Source organism: Lepidochelys kempii, chromosome 1 (genome assembly GCF_965140285.1).
Source record: "Lepidochelys kempii isolate rLepKem1 chromosome 1, rLepKem1.hap1, whole genome shotgun sequence".
NCBI classification, from domain to species: Eukaryota; Metazoa; Chordata; order Testudines; family Cheloniidae; genus Lepidochelys; species Lepidochelys kempii.
Window position 1 is genome coordinate 332865129 of NC_136380.1, and position 19327 is coordinate 332884455.

At 38.0% G+C, this 19327-nt stretch overlaps 1 protein-coding gene across 3 annotated transcripts in view; it reads right to left on the reverse strand.

Annotated features, from left to right (window-relative positions):
- The window catches only part of CACNA2D1 (calcium voltage-gated channel auxiliary subunit alpha2delta 1), a 683749-nt gene that overhangs the window by 315192 nt on the left and 349230 nt on the right, over positions 1-19327 (reverse strand). For all 3 annotated transcript variants that reach the window (XM_073328631.2, XM_073328632.2, XM_073328633.2), the window contains exon 5: positions 10337-10381. In XM_073328631.2, the coding sequence (XP_073184732.1) occupies positions 10337-10381 (45 nt within the window). The remainder of the gene's footprint in view (positions 1-10336; positions 10382-19327) is intronic.

Genomic DNA, 19327 nt, shown 5'->3' on the forward strand with positions numbered 1-19327 from the left:
TTCTTTTCTGTTGATCTGCATTTTTCTACTTTTATCCCAGAAGGAGCCAAGCGCTGTAGAAGTTCAGTAAAGAAAAAAAAAAAGTTCAAACTTTCATATCCCCTAAAAAGGATTAAAATGTGGGCTGGTTCTGATTTTGTCTCCATTGATTTAATCATCTCCACACTTGAAGTAAAAGTAACTGAAGAAAGAATAACTGAAAACTATACTGAGCAGTCCACATTTAAAGCTGTGTGAAATTTCCATTACAAAAACACCAGAACAAATATAGCTAACATGGTTTCAGCACAAAACTGAAATGTATTCCAGGTCAGAAATCTTAGGATCAGCCAGGTAATGGAGATCAATTTGGAGTGAACCTGGACTCAGTTTCCAGTAAACCTGGGCTAATTGATTCTCATGGCTTATTTTTAATGAGTTAACCTGAAATGTAAATAAAACAAAATTCAGATGTATTAAATCTCACGAATTAACACCGAAGAAAAAACTGACACTAACCCCTGCAAACCAAAACCAGTGAGTTTCACACAGCGTTAACAATGTGTCTCTGAAAAACCGTGGTAACAGGTACCTAGGAAAAGAGGCATTAAAGTGTCTGCTTCCCAGATAATAATTCCGTTCTCAAAAGAGACACATTCCCATGGCTTAGACTCATTCTGAAAAAAACCACAAAGAAACTTCTGTCTTCTAACATAATGCACGTAAACAACAAACAAAGAAAAGTACAGTGAATAATAATTCACTATTTAAAAAGGAAGGGTTGGAGAATTTAAGAAACATGTGTTATGTGTCTTGTTTGGCAAATGCAATTACCTTGTTTCTCTGCTCTATATTTTAAGAGGAGAGGAGGGAGGCAGAGAGAGAAAGAAAGATGAATTGAGGACTTATTTTATATTATATATGCAAATATTTAAAACAATAAACGGGGATATGGGGTGCCCAACTTGGCACACCAAAGGTACACACTTGTCAGAGGGTGGGCTTCATCACTTCCTGAAAATCAGTCGATGAAGTGAGCTGTAGCTCATGAAAGCTTATGCTCAAATAAATTGGTTAGTCTCTAAGGTGCCACAAGTACTCCTTTTCTTTTTGCGAATACAGACTAACACGGCTGCTACTCTGAAACCAGTCCTTGTATGACATCTCAAGTTTGGCACCCAAAAATTGTGGCATTCATAATCTACTAGTCAGTTTTGAAAGATGACACCCCTATACCCACACAAAAGCCCTCCCCTCCAACCCTGCCTCCTCCTTCTTGGTTTATCTAGTGATTTTAAGCTGAACATATGCTTCCTTGTTGCCTGCATTTGCAAAGAGGTATAGAGCTGCATTTATGCCACTGCTTTATATCTTTCACTGAGTCTGTATTTCAGGTATTATCCCCAGAGCAGTCACTAAATGCCATGTATCTCCTGCAGTAGAGCTCAAACAATTTAAAACAGATTATGCAAAACTTTATAAAAGTGGCAGTGTTTCATATTTAAAAAATAATTAGCTATAGGCATGACCTTGTTTGATACAAAACAGGGCTGCTTCCCTGTAGGTAAAACTCACATTTTAGCCTTAGTCAAAGCATTAGTTCCTAGTTTGTTCAGTCTCTTGTGGAGTTTCCATTCTTAGACCTCCCCCTTTGAGTTTAGTAAGAAAATGAATAAAAAGTGCTGCTGCCGCTTTAACTATTAGTAAATGATTAGCATCTGCACAAGCGGTACTGCTCCATCAGTCATGGCTGCTTTCCAGTATGGGGCTGATGAAGGAAATCCTCTTCTCTCATAAATCACTTGTGTCAATTAGGGATGCATCCCTTGCCGGGAGATGCAATTGAATGTTCCCAATTAAGGCCTAATGAATAAGAGTAAGCTTCCAGCCAGGCATGGCTGTTCTGGTTTGAGGTTAAACTAAATGTTAAATAAAAAGAGCAACATAGGTAAAAAGAACAAGACTCAGTCCTTTGAGTTAATTAGCTAAGTCACTGCAATTCTGTATTCTCTTTTCCCTTAGGGTATTACGTTCTTTTTGTGGAAAGGATTATAAAAAGCATGATTAGAATAAAAGGGGAAAAAGTAGATTTGTTCAAGACTCATGCTATTACCTGCATTATAAATTAAACAACATGGTATTGATAGCGCAGGTTATCACTGCCCTAACTTATCATTTCACTGGCAGCACAGCAACCGATAACTAACTTATATTACCGCTATCTAAAACAAGGGAGGGAGCAGTAGTCTGTGAATAATGAAGACCTTAATGGCCAGTTCTGGAATGATTCCACACATCACTATGATTTTCCTAGTTTATTCTGAAATCTCCAATTACAAATTAGTAAGCAGATCTACCCTGTGGTATATTTATACCATTATAGTTTACAGTGGCAATTTGGTAGGTAAACCTGCTACATGTTTAGTGTTAAAAATGGAACATGAACAAAATAATTTCAAGAGCTATCACACAGAAGACACCAGAAAACACTGAATTTTAAACTCTGAAAATTAATGTGTGGTTTAGGTTCTGCTACTGCAGGAGCTGGTATAGCTATTTAAGATACAAAGAAGGCTACTGCATATACATTTGCCATTACATAATGGAAACACAAACCATGCACTGTCTGTACAGTATTAGAAGTGTCCCGGTTACTGCAGTTTGCCACAGGGAAGAAGTGACCAATATTTAAAAAAAAAAAAAAAAAAAAAAAAGCAAATAGGAAAAGAACCCGAAGAATGAAAACAGGGAGATGGAGCAATTAAGGACTTCCTAGAGGGATGGATTATATGAGCAAATACAGAGAGAAATTAGATTTGGAAAAGATCTGTGAAGAAAAAGGTGATGATTTGAAATAAAGCCAGGCCAATGCAACACAAGAAGAGAGGACTGAAGGGTGAGTCAGAAGAGACTATAAATAGAGAAGAGTGGAAAGAGCAAGGAGACAAAATGGAAAAAGCAGAGAAAGAGTAATTAAAATGTGTGGAAAAGGACAGACTAACAGTGCTGTTCAGCTGTCACATAAAAGCATTGTATCTTTCATACACCTGTACTCTACACCTTCAAATAAAAATCAATTGCATAGACTACAACCTGCCAAACAAGAGGGCTAGGAAATATTTTCTGGTGAACGGAAACCTACTGGTTTAGTCGGTTATCTGCTGTGACCTTGGCAAGTCACTTAGAACATAAGAACACTTAATCTACCCTGTGCCTCATGTCCCTATGTGAAGATAAAATACATTAATGATTATGAGGTGCTCACATACCATTGCACCGAGGGGCATATAAATAATTAGATAAACTAGCAGCATCTGTTTGATGTTGCAGAACACCAGAGACTCGTTACTGATTGGAAGACCAAGGTTTACAATTTGATTGTTTTATTTGTTGTATTAGAGAAATCAAAGGTCAACGAATGACTAGTCTTCAAGTGGTTTAAAAAAAATCCAAGTGAAGAAAACAATTAGCCCCCCCCCCCCCCAATATTCTAGATGGTGGAAAGAGTGAGAGAGGTGTCTCTTCAGAGCATTGTGTAAATAGGAAGGAGAAAGCAAACTGGACTGAAGAACAGAAAAAGACACCAGAAAAATAGAATGGAGTAAATTAACAGGAGGTATTTCAGGTTAAGAAGGAAAAGAAAGAAATCTTGAACTAGATTCCTAAATGGTTAGTTTAGCAGTAAATATTTCTGAGGATGGGAGCTACACATCTTCCAGGTATGGAAAAGGACATAAGCCCATATTCTTGACAAACTGAAGTCTCAGGAGTTGGGCCTTGGCACATATAAAGCACGAGCTTACCACAGAGGAAATGAAAGAAATTGAAGAAGAATGGCTGAGAGATTGTCGCAGGGGGCAATGTTTCAGAGATGAAGCTAGGCAAATTTATATAGATAGGAGATATGACCCCCAGGTCACTTACTCATTCATACACAACCTCATCCTAAGCTTTTTAGTACTAGAGTTGCTGTGAAATTTGAGTTGAGGAGAAACCTGGAGAAGGTGGAGTTTTGTTTCAAGGTGCACTGATTACAAATTAGTAGAAGCAGAAAATGAGGAAAGACTGAAACAGTAGGGGGGTGGAATCAGAGTTGGATATCAGCAGCATAAAATAGTTACACAAGAATAAAATCTGATAGGAAGTATGCCAAGGGGATGTGAGCAACAAAGAACTTTGTGACACGATGGCAGGGAGGTTCAGTGGTAAAGTGTTTTCCATTGCCAAGCACAGAGGAAGAGGAGTTGAATACGTAGAACCAAAACAACAGAAGCAAAGTGGCTGTAATTGAAAAGATCACTGTCCACACACAGAAGGGTAATTTCAGTACTGTAGAAAGGGTAGCTGATAGAACACATATTTGTGAAGGTTGTTTTAGAAGGTGATATTAGCTGGGTGTGACGTGTCCAACGTCAGGACCCTGTTATACTGCCCATCGTACATACACATTAAGAAAGTGTCCCCATCCTCAGGAGTTTACAACCTAAATAGGCAAGACAGGCAAAGGGTAAAAGAAAGCAATACATCGTATAAGCAGAACATTGGAATCAAAAGCACAGAGCTTATGCAACTTGCTCAAGCTCACACACGAAGTCTGTGGCAGAATCTGCAATTATTATTATTAGTTATTTGCATTACTGTATAGGCCTCAACCAAGATCAGGGCCCCATTATGCCAGGCATTGCAAACATATAATAAAAGACAGTCCTCTTCCCATAGCCCTTACAATGTAAACAGATGAGGGAGATGAAGGGTGGTGAGAAGGAAGTATTAGAATCCACATTTTATAGATGGAGAGTAAGGTATTATGGATAAATAATTTTCCTAGGTAAAAAAAAGTCTGTAGCACACCAAGGACTTGATCGGTTTGAATCTCCTGTCAGTACCTTACCTACAAAGCCGTTCTTCCTTCCCGATGATATCTTCTTTTCAATAAGGCATCAGAGAACAATTTGCTCCAGAAAACTTCTTAATATTTTTTAGGCTCGAGGAACATAGGCAGATAGATTGGCAGACGCATAACTACGTTATTTTCAGGAGCATGTAATGATCTATTAAGACTTACATATGGCTCTAATACAAATCCACTGAGCAAAAGGAGTACTGATTTTCAAAAAATTATATACAGCAGTATCTAAATGTAGTATTTTCCAGCAGTGTTTATGTATTGTCTCTACAACTATTGTGGTATAAACTAACACAAATGAAACAGCCAGGGAGCAGACACAACTGTCATTTATTGCATTTTTTCTTCTTTTCCTGGCTGGCCCTAAATAATGACTGCAATTTGCACTGAAAAGCAATTGCAACTAGATTTAACTTCAACTTCAGATTGTCTGTAAAGCATCTAGCATGCTGTCAATGCACACTATATATAATGCATTATATAAACAAACAATATAATAAAAACAATCATACTAAGTAAAGATGTTGGGATTTTTTGGATTCAGGTGTATGTATGGACAGATGGAATCTAATATGAACTAAAACTAAATATACTCCTAGATAGTAACCATGAAAAAACAGAACAGGGATTGAGGGGGTAATAGGTACCTATATAAGAAAAAGTCCCCCAAAACGGGACTGTCCCTTTAAAAACGGGACATCTGGTAGTGGTCACCCTATCCTGGACTAGATTACTTTGCACTATTTAAAGGACTTTGCAACAGTGTATACATTTCAGACTTGGAGCTTGCAAAGATTAGGATGAACCAATATTCAATCACCAGTAGCATAGAACAAGATGATCACAAGCAAACAAGTAAAGGACAGAAAAGGCAAACAGACTGTGGGAGTAAAATAATCAGGAATATGTGCTGGAATACAGAGCTTTTCATGTCTAGGTCACTGGGTAAAGTCTGATCTAGGTTAGTAGCAAACAACTGATGGATATTAAGTGGCCTCTGTGAAATGAGTTGGTCTTATTCCAGTTCCTAGTATACATGTGTTCACATCACAAACTCAATATGTCTATAATTGACATCCTTACTGACATCAGCTGATAGGCCAAAAAACTACATTCACAGAGAAACTGAATAACCCTTTCAATCTTAGTGGTCCCAGTTCAGTGTTAAGACACACTGGTAGGACATTCTAGGAAGGCTTTCACTGCTGTCAGCTGAGCTGTGACTGAACAATTGAGAATGACTGTTCAGTCTTGTTAATTCAGTAACTTTCACAGATGTGATGTTGTTGGGGAGGGTTAGGCAGGTAGAGGCAAGAATCAAATTAGGTTAAAAGGGCTTACAAGAAAAGGTGATAGTATTAAGACTCATTTATCGGAGATTGAAAAGTCAGGATATATAAACTTGAGTATCTGTAGAACAGTGATAGTTTAGTTGAGAGCAAAGAAAAAAACAACATTGAATTTTGCAGCACATTATGTGGAACAAAAACTGTCCTGAATTAATATAATTTATGGAGACCAATATAAAATGATTTCTCTGGAAAAACCAACAGTTTTAAGTGAAGGGTCTGAGCAGGCTGACCAGAATATTCAAGACAGTTTGGTTGTACAAGATCAACAGAATGCTCTACTGGAGAGTAAGTCAGTTGAATTGAAGACCAGAGTAAACAAGTTTCCTCTTGCTTCAAGAATAATAGATGGATCTAGGAATTAGGCAAATCAAGTGAACTAAAGACCACAGGAGTTACCAGAGTAAGCAAGGTTTCAGAGTAACAGCCGTGTTAGTCTGTATTCGCAAAAAGAAAAGGAGTACTTGTGGCACCTTAGAGACTAACCAATTTATTTGAGCATAAGCTTTTGTGAGCTACAGCTCACTTCATCGTCTCTAAGGTGCCACAAGTACTCCTTTTCTTTTTCAGAGTAAGCAGGTTTCAGACAGGCTTCAAGTAGGGACATGTGCTATAGATCTAAGAATTTAGTTCATCAAGGCTGGTAATGATGCACTTCTTCACTGTGACGCCTTTCTGCTTGCTCTGAGAAAAAGTTTCTAAGCTTCACAAAGTCCTAGTGCTTGATGAGATTTTTTTCTTTCTTTCAACAGATACACACATTCCTTTACTCTAGGAGCAGTGTCTTGCACTCCATTTTAATTCCAAACTACTGGAAGGCTAACTGAGTGCACTGCAATAGCGCCATCTTAATGTCAGATACCCACAAAATGTGAAAAGGTAGGAAAAATGGAGCTGGGCAGGGAGTGATAGGGTAGGGTTACAATACATCCGTATTTTCCCGGACATATCCGGCTTTTTGGTTCTTAAATTGCCATCCGGGAGGAATTTTTAAATATCTAAAAAGTCCGGTATTTTGCCATTATTATTTTTCCCCAAAGAAGAGTTGATCATTCAAGAAAGAGAATGTTGATCATTTGAGAAAGAAAGTGAATGTTTCGCACAGCTGGAAAGGAGGGGAGAGAAGGGGGAACGCAGCGCACTCAGGGGAGGAGGCGGGACCGGGGCAGGGATCTGGGGAAGGGGTCCAGTGGGGCAGGGAGGGGGCGGAGTTGGGGCAGGGACTTTGGGGAAGGGGTTAGAATGGGGGTGGGGAAGGGGTGGAGTTGGGGCAGGACCGGGGGGCAGAGCAAATACCCCATGGAGTGTCCTCTTTTTTGAATGTTCAAATATGGTAACCCTAGGGTGGGGGGATACTATTCTGCAGTAAGAGGTCTGGAGGAGAGGAGTCAGCTGAAGTAGGACCTCAACACAGTGAGTCTGCACATTAGAATTTAACTAGAAATCAGTGAGACAGAAATTGAAGAAAGGTCTCTTGAGCTTTTTTTGAGTGTACATATTTCAGATGAAGATGACAGCAAATCTGTTCAACTAGATATCTTGATAACCAGATTTCTGGTCAATCTTATGTTCATCATTTGTTCTTTTAAGGTAGTTAGGCAGTTTTTTTGAGAATTTGTAATAGTATTATATATATATAAACTTTTCACATTCAAAGTACTCTGCAAAAAATGATTCATCCATCCATATAACCCCGTGAGATAAATTTTATCCCCATTTTACAGATTAAAATGGTTATGCAACTAGCTCAAGGCCACACAGTCAGAGCCAGTGCTGGGATTAACAACTCAGAAGATCCCTGGTCCCTAAACCCTGCACTCATTCAAGTAGATCACACAACCCTAGATAAAGGAGAAGATCTAAATGTACTGGATTTAAAAAATTATATATTTAGGCCAAGATTTTCAAAAGTGACTAGTAATTGTGTGTGCCCAACTTGAGACTCCTTAAAGGGGCCAGATATGCAGAGGATGGGTGCTCAGCACTTTCTGAAAAATCAGGCCCTTTTAAGGTATCTCAAGTCGGGCACACAAAATCATTAGCTACTCTCAGAAACAGTGGCCTTTTCGGTATTACGTTTGCTGCCTATGTTTTCTTTTCACGTATATGCTAATGAAAATAAGTCTTCTACTGTTTGTTTATAACCAGTGAGTGCACTGCTGCTTTAAAGGTGATAAAGGTTAGTGTTAACATGAAAGCTTCACCTTTGATGAATGCTGCAGAAAGAAAGGCATTACAGGAATTTATCCAGGAAGAGCGTGTCCAGCACTTAGTAGATAGGCATCAGTGGCAATGAAATGTGAAGATGACCTAAATTGTCGGGGCCTAACCAGGACTCATGGGGGATGTCATTAATGGCACCTGTGGAGTCTGAACACTAGTTTCAGACAGCCAAGCAGCTTCTGATCATGCCAGTTACAAAGACTGATCTAGCAGAGAAAAAACACGTTTCTCAAAGCAACCAGAGACTTTAAAATCCAACGGCTTCTTGAAGTTTAATTCTTTGTTCATTCACACTGTTTTCTTAAATTTGAAAAAAAAAATACCTTAAAGAGAAAAAAAATCCCACAGATAAAATATCCCTGCTTTCTGTCACTTTGTATTTTCTTCTGGTGTCAAAGGCTGTAGAGCTCCAGAAAGGAAAGGAGTATAAATCAATGCAAACAAGCTGGAAGGAGGAAGGATAAAGTGATGTTTCTGGAAAAGCCTACAGGAGTTCCGAACGGAGAAAGACAAATTGCTGAGTGGTGTTTGTGTTGCAGCTGTGCCTAACCTATTTTGACCATTGCTATAAAAAAAAGATGTCTCAAAGAACCTCTCAATACTATTTTTATTTAGCCGAATTAAAGCATGAGCTTCTATTTTATGCCAAAACCGCTCACACTTGGATGCACACATTTTAGTATCCTAAATGCACAATTAGGCACTTTAAGAAAAGTGGCCCGTTTTCAGAAATGCAGAACACCTGAAAATTGCATTCAATTCAACAGGCTAGGTATTCAGCATCTTTCAAACTCACATCACTTTTACTTAGGTGCTTAAGTATAGATTTATCTTCAGGCACTCGCGTCTGAAGATTTCATTCTGTAGGTTTTGGTTCCTTGTGCACAAACTTTCTGTGCCTGCATCCCAGCTGAGTACCCATATCTGACGTAAGCAACTCAAGTAGTTTTGTTTGACATGATCTATGTATCTTATTTAATTACCTTACAGCAATAGCATCAAATTCTATAGTGACGCCATCAATCTTTTAGCAATACTTGATTACAGAGTGCGAATTAACCATGTTGATCATCTGATTAATACATTCCAATACCTTTGCCTATACATTAAATCTATAATAAAAAAGGCAGCTGTATTATCTCAAGTGAAGGAGACAATAACGTCCCTTCCTCCCAAGAGACAACAAGATGTTTAAGATTTAAAGTCGTGGTGGGAAAACTCATATAATTTACTCTTCTTGGGCCAGATTCTCCATTGCCCTGCACCTTTCAGTCATTTGCATCAATGCAAAATAGGTGCAAATTGTTACTGTTTGTAAATTATATCCGTTTTCATCCATTTTCCACTCACTTTCCACTGCTGTAAATGACTACACAGGGTGCAATGATGCAATGGAGAATCTGACCACTTAAATCTGCAAAATTGGGCTAGAGATCTCATAAGAACCGTCTTTTTCATGGTCTTTTCCTGCTGTAGTTTTGTTCCCAGCCAGAAAGAAATATTGGAAACAAAATAAGAAAACAGTTCTGGAGTTCTTGAATTTTGTGTTCTTGATTCTATAGTATTGTAATTCAGATTTTACAGTTTGATTCTATACATAGGCAATGCTGTGGTGAGAGGGTTATTTTCCCAAGCACACTTCCTCATTAATAACTCAGAAGGCCTAACGAGGGAAAATGTAACCCTAACAAACAAACACAAAAGGCAGCCTAGCAGTCTACCAAACTTGGTGTGTATGTCCAGAAATCCAAAATATTTCCCACAAGTAGCTGAAAATGTCAGTTTAACACCTTTAGAATCTTTAATACCCTTTCAATTTTCTGAGAATTTAAGCAGCCTACAGTTTACAGGTAAAACAAGAAGATAATATATTACTTACATCATTCTGATCATCTTTTGCATTGTAATAGATGATATCATTATTCTGTGGGAAAAAAAGAAAAGAAAAATCATTCCATTAATTGAAAAGTAATGATGAATACAGAGGTCCATGGGCTAAAGTAAACCTGAATATATACACTTAAGGGTTGATCCTGAATTTTGTGAACACCCCTGTTAATTTCCCAGCCCTTAGTTAGTTCTGTCTTCTTTGAGAATCAACAGATATGACAGAGAAATGTCATTTATTTAGCACTTCTTTCCTGAAAATGTATAAAAGGTATATCAACAACAACTGGAAGAGCATAAGCTATGGTGGGGGGGAAGCCTACTAATGGAAGACTTATGAGAGCTATTTGTTTTAAAGATATATGAAGATAATACATGCAACAAAACAACCTATCAGGCAACAGACATGATAACTCACTAACTTTACAAATGTAAGTGGGTTATTAAGTCTTTCTTGCACATATTTCATTCTTCATGTTGGGTAGTAAAAATAAGCCCTGGGACTATGCATCAGAAGGACAATCTAATTGTTGTGGCATACAACAGAATGTAATGCTCCAGTGGATGAATGGTAACATTCTAAATCTGACAGAGCCGTGAACTAGCATAACATGAGCTACTGCTGGAATATCATTCTGCATCTTGATTTTCTGATTTCTCAAGATGGTTAAAAATTGGGAAATTTTCCCATGAAAAAGCAGTCACTTTTGTTGTATATCTATCAATCCTGTGGAATTCTGTAATGTGGACATTGCTCACCAATACACTGAGTCTGCTTTCCAATAAATATCACTTTTGTAACATATAACCCTTTGCACTTATTTATACCCTTCTGCTCAAGGATCTCAAGTGTGCTATGCTAAGACCCTAAGCCAGTAAAGCACTTAAGTATGTGCTTAAACTTAAGCACATGGTTAAGTATTTTGCTTGTATAGGAGCCTAAATCACAAGGCAATCATTATTGCCTGAGGTCAACCTCCAAAATCATTGTCATTTGTACTTTTAATCCTGTTTATATTAAATAATCAATTTTACAAGGATATATTTGAACTCTTACTCTTTCTGTAGGTTTCTATCATGCAATAATTGATAACTAAATGAAACATTAGCCCAAAACTGGGCTCACAAAACTGGGTGACTGGGCAACAAAATGGCAGATAAAATGCAATGTTGCTAAATACAAAATAATGCACACTGGAAAACATAATCCCTACTATACATGTAAAATTATGGGGTCTAAATTAGCCTGTTACCACTTAAGAAAGGTCTGGGAGTCACTGTGGATAGTTCTCTGATAACAGCCACTCAGTGTGCAACGGCAGTCAAAAAAGCTTACAATGTTGGGAATCATTAGAAAAAGGATAGATAATAAGACAGAAAATATCATATTGCCTCTATATAAATACATGGTATGCCCACATCTTGAATACTGCATGCCGATGTGGTTGCCACATCTCAAAAAAGATATACTGAAACTGGAAAAGGTTCAGAAAAGGGCAACAAAATGATTAGGGTTGTGGAACAGCTTTCATATGAGGAGAGATTAATAAGAATGGGACTTTTCAGCTTAGAAAAGAGACAACTAAGGGGGGATATGATTGAGGTCTATAAAATCATGGTTGATGTGGAGAAAGTAAATAAGGAAGTGTTATTTACTCCCTCTCATAACACAAGAACTAGGGGTCACCAAATGAATTTAATAAGCAGCAGGTTTAAAACAAACACAAGGAAGTATTTCTTCACACAATGCACAGTGAACCTGTGGAACTCCTTGCCAGAGGATGTTGTGAAAGCAAAAACTATAACAGTGTTCAAAAAAGAACTAGGCAAGTTCACAGAGGATAGGTCCATAAATTGCTATTAGCCAAGATGGGCAGGGATTCAAAACCATGCTCTGAAGCGGCCCTCGCCTCTGATTGCCAGAATCTGGGAATGGGCGACATGGGATGGATCACTTGATGATTATGTCTTCTGTTCATTCCCTCTGAAGCATCTGGCATTATCCACTGTTGGAGGACAGGATACAGGGCTAGATGGATCAATTGGTCTGACCCACTATGGCCATTACGTTCTTATGTAAACCAAGTAAATTTCTGCATCAATTTCTACATCTTTTACAGAAATGTATTCTATACATTAAAAGTTTATAAAAAGAACCAAAAATGCAAACCCTTATTCGCATGCATACATCTTACTCATATGAGTAACCCAGGCTACTCACATGAGTGAAAATTTGTAGGACCTGGACTCTAAAAGGAAGAAAGACACACCTTTTCCCTCATATACATATAAACATGTGAGACTCATTTGAAGAGTACTAACTATGAGTACAGCAATTCTGAAGTTCCAGGCTAAACAGAATTAATTTTTGATAATAATAAAGACACCATGTTGCGTGGTATTGGATGACATCATTTCACTTTGCTTTCCTCATCTCTCCAATAGAGAAAATGATGCCAAACAAACTAGGGAAATGCAACATAGATGGAGCTATTATAAGACGGGTACAAAACTCACAGCTCATCACATGCACAGACACATGAGGAAATTCCTTTTAGCACTAGAGATCAAAGCTAACTGTGAGTACATTGATCTTTTTCTGGCTATGCTACAACAAGGACAGGAGACACTGGATGTGGTTTAGTTAGGCCGTAACGTTATTTCTAAATCTCTGGGAGTACCTGGCAGATAAAATTCTAGAGTGCAGGCTATTGCATAATCATCTATGTCATTGATACAAAGACTTTAATGGTTCATGAGCCAAATTAGTATCAACATTACCCCAAAGAGCCACAGTAGTGTGAATCCATTGTTTTATTTACTTCCTCCCCCCCTCTAAAATTATTCTCACAGAAAAATGACTGACCAAGTATTATTATTTTATCAACTACAATTGTTTAACAACATAGTAAAAGCATCCTGATTGGTTAATAATCTAGACTGGTTAATAATTAAGTCAGACAGTGTTTTAATTATCATGTGCTGCAAAGAGCCACAGGAGACACATTAAAGAGCCACTTGCAGCTCGCAAGCCTCAGTCTGAGTATCACTGGTTTTTATATATTCCAGTTATAGGGTATAGACTGTCAGCCCTCCCTCAGCCACCTTTCCCTTGGCCAACCCACTGCTGGGACCTCACCACTTCCTCCCACCCTCAAATGCAGGAGGGCTAAGGGGGCGCTATAAAGGAGCAGAGGGTTGACTTCTTGCTGTACCAGTCATAGAAACCCCAACCCCCCATTTCTGCTCCGTTAGAGAACACTTCCTTGAAATCCTTTACCAATCCATTTTATCTGATCACTGTATCCCTTCCCAATGGGAATACCTGTGCCGGACATCCACCCCACACTTACATAATGAGTTGGGACATCATAGCCTAACCCGCATTTCACCATTCATCCCAACTAAGTCCCCAACCTGCTGTGGGGAAAGAGAACAATCTGGCAGTGAGGGAAGTAATTTCTTCCCAGCCCACTGCAAAAGAACTGATGACGTGTAATGCTCACACTCGATCATGACAAACTCCCATGGGCGGGATGTGGGTGCTGCTCAGCCTGCTCCAGGTAAAAGAGCGCTTTTCCTGCACCAGTGTAGACTTCAACAGTGTTCCCTCTCTTCCGGTCACCTGGTGAGGGATGGATCAGCATCCCCACACTGACCTGGGCTGAAGCCACAACAAGTCGCTCTCTAGCCCTTAATGGGGAACAGGTTTTCCAACAAGCTAGACAACAGCTTCCACCGCTTAATGTGCTGTGAGGTCAGTCTCATAACCTGATGGTTCCAAAGGAGGTACTTTAGCATGTGGTTTGTGAAGAGAGTTGAAAGAACCAAAAGTTTCAGTTTCCTTCCATCCTGTTATTTCATACACCGTTGTGTACAGGCACACTTGGGAAAAATGTAACTGTCTGTTTAATTAACATTTGCTGAAGCTCTAAGCCTGCAAGATGCGGACTGCATCATATGTGAATTAGTCCATTGCTACTTCTGTTTGATCCAAATAACTAGGAGTATTAAAAACTACCTTTAAGCAAATGAAGCTCTCAGAAACATAAGGACAAGTTTAACCAAGATAAGCGCATAAGGAAGAAATTAAATCCTTGTTTTGTGATATATTACATTTTGTGCTCCTTGTAGATAGCACCTACACAAAACATAAACCAATAAGGACATTTTTATCTGTTTCACTACACTTTATACAGAAAGCATGACCTACACTGTATTATGATACATTGAAGCCAACACAAGCTCACAGATTAGATTCCTGGATCAGTCAAAACTTGAGGCCTATTTTTCATATTTAACCACCACTAGATGACAAGAACAAATTGTTTTGATTCTGATTTTCCACCAAATAGCTATTTATTAACTCCTGGGCACAGGGAATTTGAATCCACCCAATGATATATGCCAGTACACTATCCTGTCATTAGGGAAGTTACAGATGGTTTCCAGCAGGTCTAAAATGGAGGGTTTCCCTCCTACCCCACACCACCACCATTACCACCTTCTTCCGGTAATAATTTGGAGACTAAAATTAAACAAAGGAGGAAGTCATCATTCCCATTTGTGAGCACAGGGTTCACTTGCAAACACAGGTCTTGTTGTATAGTCCTGAATCATGTTTATGGGAGAAATGACCTCAGGTTATTCTACATTTAAATGAGAAATGTGTACATGACCACAATGGTTTTACATATTAGTGAGACTTTCCCAGGGGTGAAACTATGATAATTCACAGCCATGAATTCCTGTTGCATAGCAAGCAATTTAAGTATCTAACAATATCAAAAACAAATGATGATTAGATTTAGGACCAACTTAGTAATGTCACTTTTCTGGCTGTACAGGTTATCCTTATCCTGCCATGCTTTCATTGACCCTATTGTCTTCTCAAGTCACATTGATTTTGTGTTATCATTTCTGCCATTTCGTTGCTAGTTTTGGATATGAAGTAATTCCTATGGGCATTAAGGGTTGTATACATTACAAATTGAGTTATGTTAGTAACTCCCCAAGATACATCTATTCAACATACTGAAATCCAATGCCTCTGATTTCCAGGTCTGTACAGAGATTTGGGCAAACACACAGATAAATTAAACATGAATATAAGCATGAGAAAACATCCACTTTCAAAATATTTGCAAATGGAATCAGTACACACATCACAGTCACTAACTTAAAAGAGGCACACCATTTTGTCTCTTACAAAACAATTTGAGAGAGGCAATCCATTGACTCCACTGGTTGTAATCTCAGTTCACAACTAAGTGAATGTAAACTGAAGGCAAGCTTCAGGAAGCTTCCTCTCAGGAAGCACTTAACACTTTATAGGATCAAGATCTTTCAGTAAGGGGGTAAAGGGAGTAAATTTCAGAGAGAATCCTGTTTTACAGCACATTAATTATTATTTCGTGTTAAACAGTGCCAACTTACTTCTGTAAACCCACTAATACAGCATATTATGCATCCATCTTTAATAGACAGCCTGAAGAGAACAGCAGCCACAGAGTAAAACATCTTACTGTTACTGCCAATTAATGAAGTTACTCCTTTGGATTACATGGTAGAGGTGTATGATCTAAAGATCCTTGGTTCAAATCCCAGCAATGACCCATGAAGAGTATAGTCCTTATTAGTCCTGATCTAAACTGTTTATTGGTGGAAAAACAGTTTCTTGACAAAGAGCTTCCCTGCCACCACTGAAAAAAATATTGCTTTCCACAGAAAAATGTTGACTTTTTGAAAAAAATGTACACCCCAAACCCTAAAATTTTCAGCTTAAACAAATTTAAAATTTTGATTCAGAAATTACCCAGGATGCTCAAGGGATTTGTAATTATGTGCTGTGTACATTCCTCCCTGACTCTTTTTCACTCTGGGTGGCTCCCAAGACAGACTAGGTAGTCCAGCAAGAGGGGAGACTGCAGTGTTTCACATAGGAGAATGGAGACATGAGGAACCCAAACTACAACAGCACCATGGCAGCATTTCCAAGTAAAAAAAAAATCAGGTTTAGGCCAAAAAATACATATTTTCTTTTCAGAACTTCATATAATATAGGAAAACAAAGTGTTATCAGTATGGTTTTTAAAAAAAAAAAAACAGTCACCAGGCACAACAGAAAGAGTACTAAAGTAGCAGTTCTCAAATCCATACAGAGCTAAACTTGTGCTGGCTCTCCTCATCACTGTATTTGCCAAAGAGATGTTATGAGATTATGAATGGGAAAGGAGACATCCATAGCAAAAATCACCATTAAGAAGTGTCCTATACTATGAAAATATTCGAGAATCCTTGCTTTATTGAAAAAACAACAAGGAGTTCTTGTGGCAGCAGAGGGGGAAAAGTAACATTCAAAAACCAGTAGGAGAACACTTCAATCTCCCTGGACACTCAATAACAGACTTAAAAGTGGCAACCCTTCAACAAAAAAACTTCAAAAACAGACTCCGAGACACTGCAGAACTGCAATTAATTTGCAAACTGGACACCATCAAATTAGGCCTGAATAAAGACTGGGAGTGGATGGAAGTAATTTTCCCCTCTGCTGATACTCAGACCTTCTTGTCAACTGTTGGAAATGGACGATGTCCACATTGATTGCACTGACCTTGTTAGCACTACAAAAGTAATTTCCTTCCTTTGATATTCATCCCTTCTTGTCAACTATTGAGAATAGGCCACTTCCACCTTAATTGAATTAGCCTCGTTAGCACTGACCTCCCACTCGGTAAGACAACTCCCATCTTTTCATGTGCTGTAATATTTAACTCATATTTAAATATTTAACTCATATTTAAGACAACTCCCATCTTTTCATGTACTGTAATGCTTTCTGCATTTTTCACTCCATGCATCTGATGAAGTGGGTTTTAGCCCACGAAAGTTTGTGCCCAAATAAATTTGTTAGTCTCTAAGGTGCCACAAGGACTCCTTGTTGTTTTTGCTGACACAGACTAACACGGCTACCACTCTGAAACCTTGCTTTATAGAGTCACCCTATACAGCACTGGAATTAATTACTGCACAAGTTATACTGTAGTAGGATACTGTATGAATAAATTAACATAGAAAATAAATTGAAGTGTTTTAAAATATTACATTAAATTCATATTTATCTGTTTATATATTCGACATTGCTGCCTTCACATCATCTTTTTCTACATCTTCTGTTCTTTTTTACATAAAATGCTGCCAAAGCAACCTAGAAGAGGTGAAGTATAACGTCATTGTTGACCGCAGTAATCCTGAGAGTAATGAAAAACACCAGGAAATATGTGGATATGTAAGAAACGGAGGAAACACACACACACACACACCCCCAGACAAATTTCTGGTTTCCTTCCTCTTGCTGCTATATGTCACATCAACCTTGTTTTGAACACAAAGATTAGAGATGGGCACAGTTTTTCAGACAATTTTTTTTCAGTGAAAAATGGAGATTCATTTAATTAATTCATGCACATTTTGCCAAATTGCTTTGGTTGAAAAAAGCTACTTTTAAAAATGTTTCATTTTGACATTTTCAGAATAAATTGTTTCTGGTTTTCAGTTCAAAGGGATTTTTTTCTTTCAAAGTTTCCTTTAGTTTTAGAAACATTTTAAAATAGTCAAAATCTAAATGTTTAGCTTTACCAAGGGTTCATAAATGCAGGTACAATTCGCAACTCTGATCCTACAATGTTCAATGCAGGGTAACAGTCATTGTGCCTGCACTGAACCCCATGGACTTCTCTCAACAGGAAGCAGGGAGACCACAACAGTTGCTTAATATCTTTAGTCAGGTTCCACGGTATTAGCTTGTCTCCTTCAAGCAAAGCGATGTACAGTCATCTTTTTTCTTGACTGCACAGTTTAATCATTTAACTGCTTTAAGACTATGTCCACCTCATTTTATGTCACAAATCAGTCCCAAATATTTAGCAAATAAACAGTACACGTATGCAAGTTTTGGGAACCATATACTTTAGTACCAAGTAAAAATGTTACTGAATTATGCTGTTTTGGCTCTCTTCACGTGGACATATCAAAATGGTTGAGCAAGAAAAGCTGAAATGGTCTGTTAAATGTTTAGGAAATGCCAGTCAATACTTCCCTTATCTGGCTTATTTGCTGCCACCCTGTGCAGATAAAGAACTATTCTTTCTGTTTCCTTTAGGATCATTATGATTCAACACCAACCTAATGGGCCCTAAGAGAAATAAGCTATCTAGCCTCAGTTCAATACCTGTCTTTGTCTGACATATACTTGTCAGGCACAGTTACACTTGGCACAAAAGAAAGCTAGATGTGACCTACAATAAAGACCAAATTCCTCCATCTGTATCTCGTGGTGTCTCTAAACAAAGTATTGCTGGGTAAAAAAGGTTCTCTATCTCATAAATAAAAAACAGAGCCAACCATTACAATTAATTAGTTTTCTAATAATGCTTTAAAAGTCTTGTTTAGGTTAAATTTCAGACAGGCAAAATAAATAAGAAAAAAAGAATATCAGCTAATAACATTTTCCCCTTAATCTTTGAGTTAAAACACTGATTTGCTTCCTGTTTCTATAGCCAACTTGCAAAAGCACAATAATTTAATAAAATAAAAATGGCTAAATATACAGGAAATAACTTAAAATTATTCAGTTTCTAAGAAACAGGAGAAAATCAGGTTGATCTTGTTTTAAAAAACAGGAACCTTAAAAAGAAAAAAACAGCTATTTTTAATGTGATTACTGGGCAAATAATAAAATCATAGAACCGGAAGGGACCTGGAGAGATCATCTAGTCCAGTCAAGGCAGGACTAAGTATTATCTAGACCATCCCTGACCATCCCAGGTGTTTGTCCAACCTGCTCTTAAAGTCCCCAATGATGGAGATTCCACAACCTCCCTAGTCAATTTATTCCAGTGCCTAACCACTCTGATAGTTAGGAATTTTTTCCTAATGTCCAACCTAAACTGTCCTCACTGCAATTTAAGCCCATTGCTTCTTG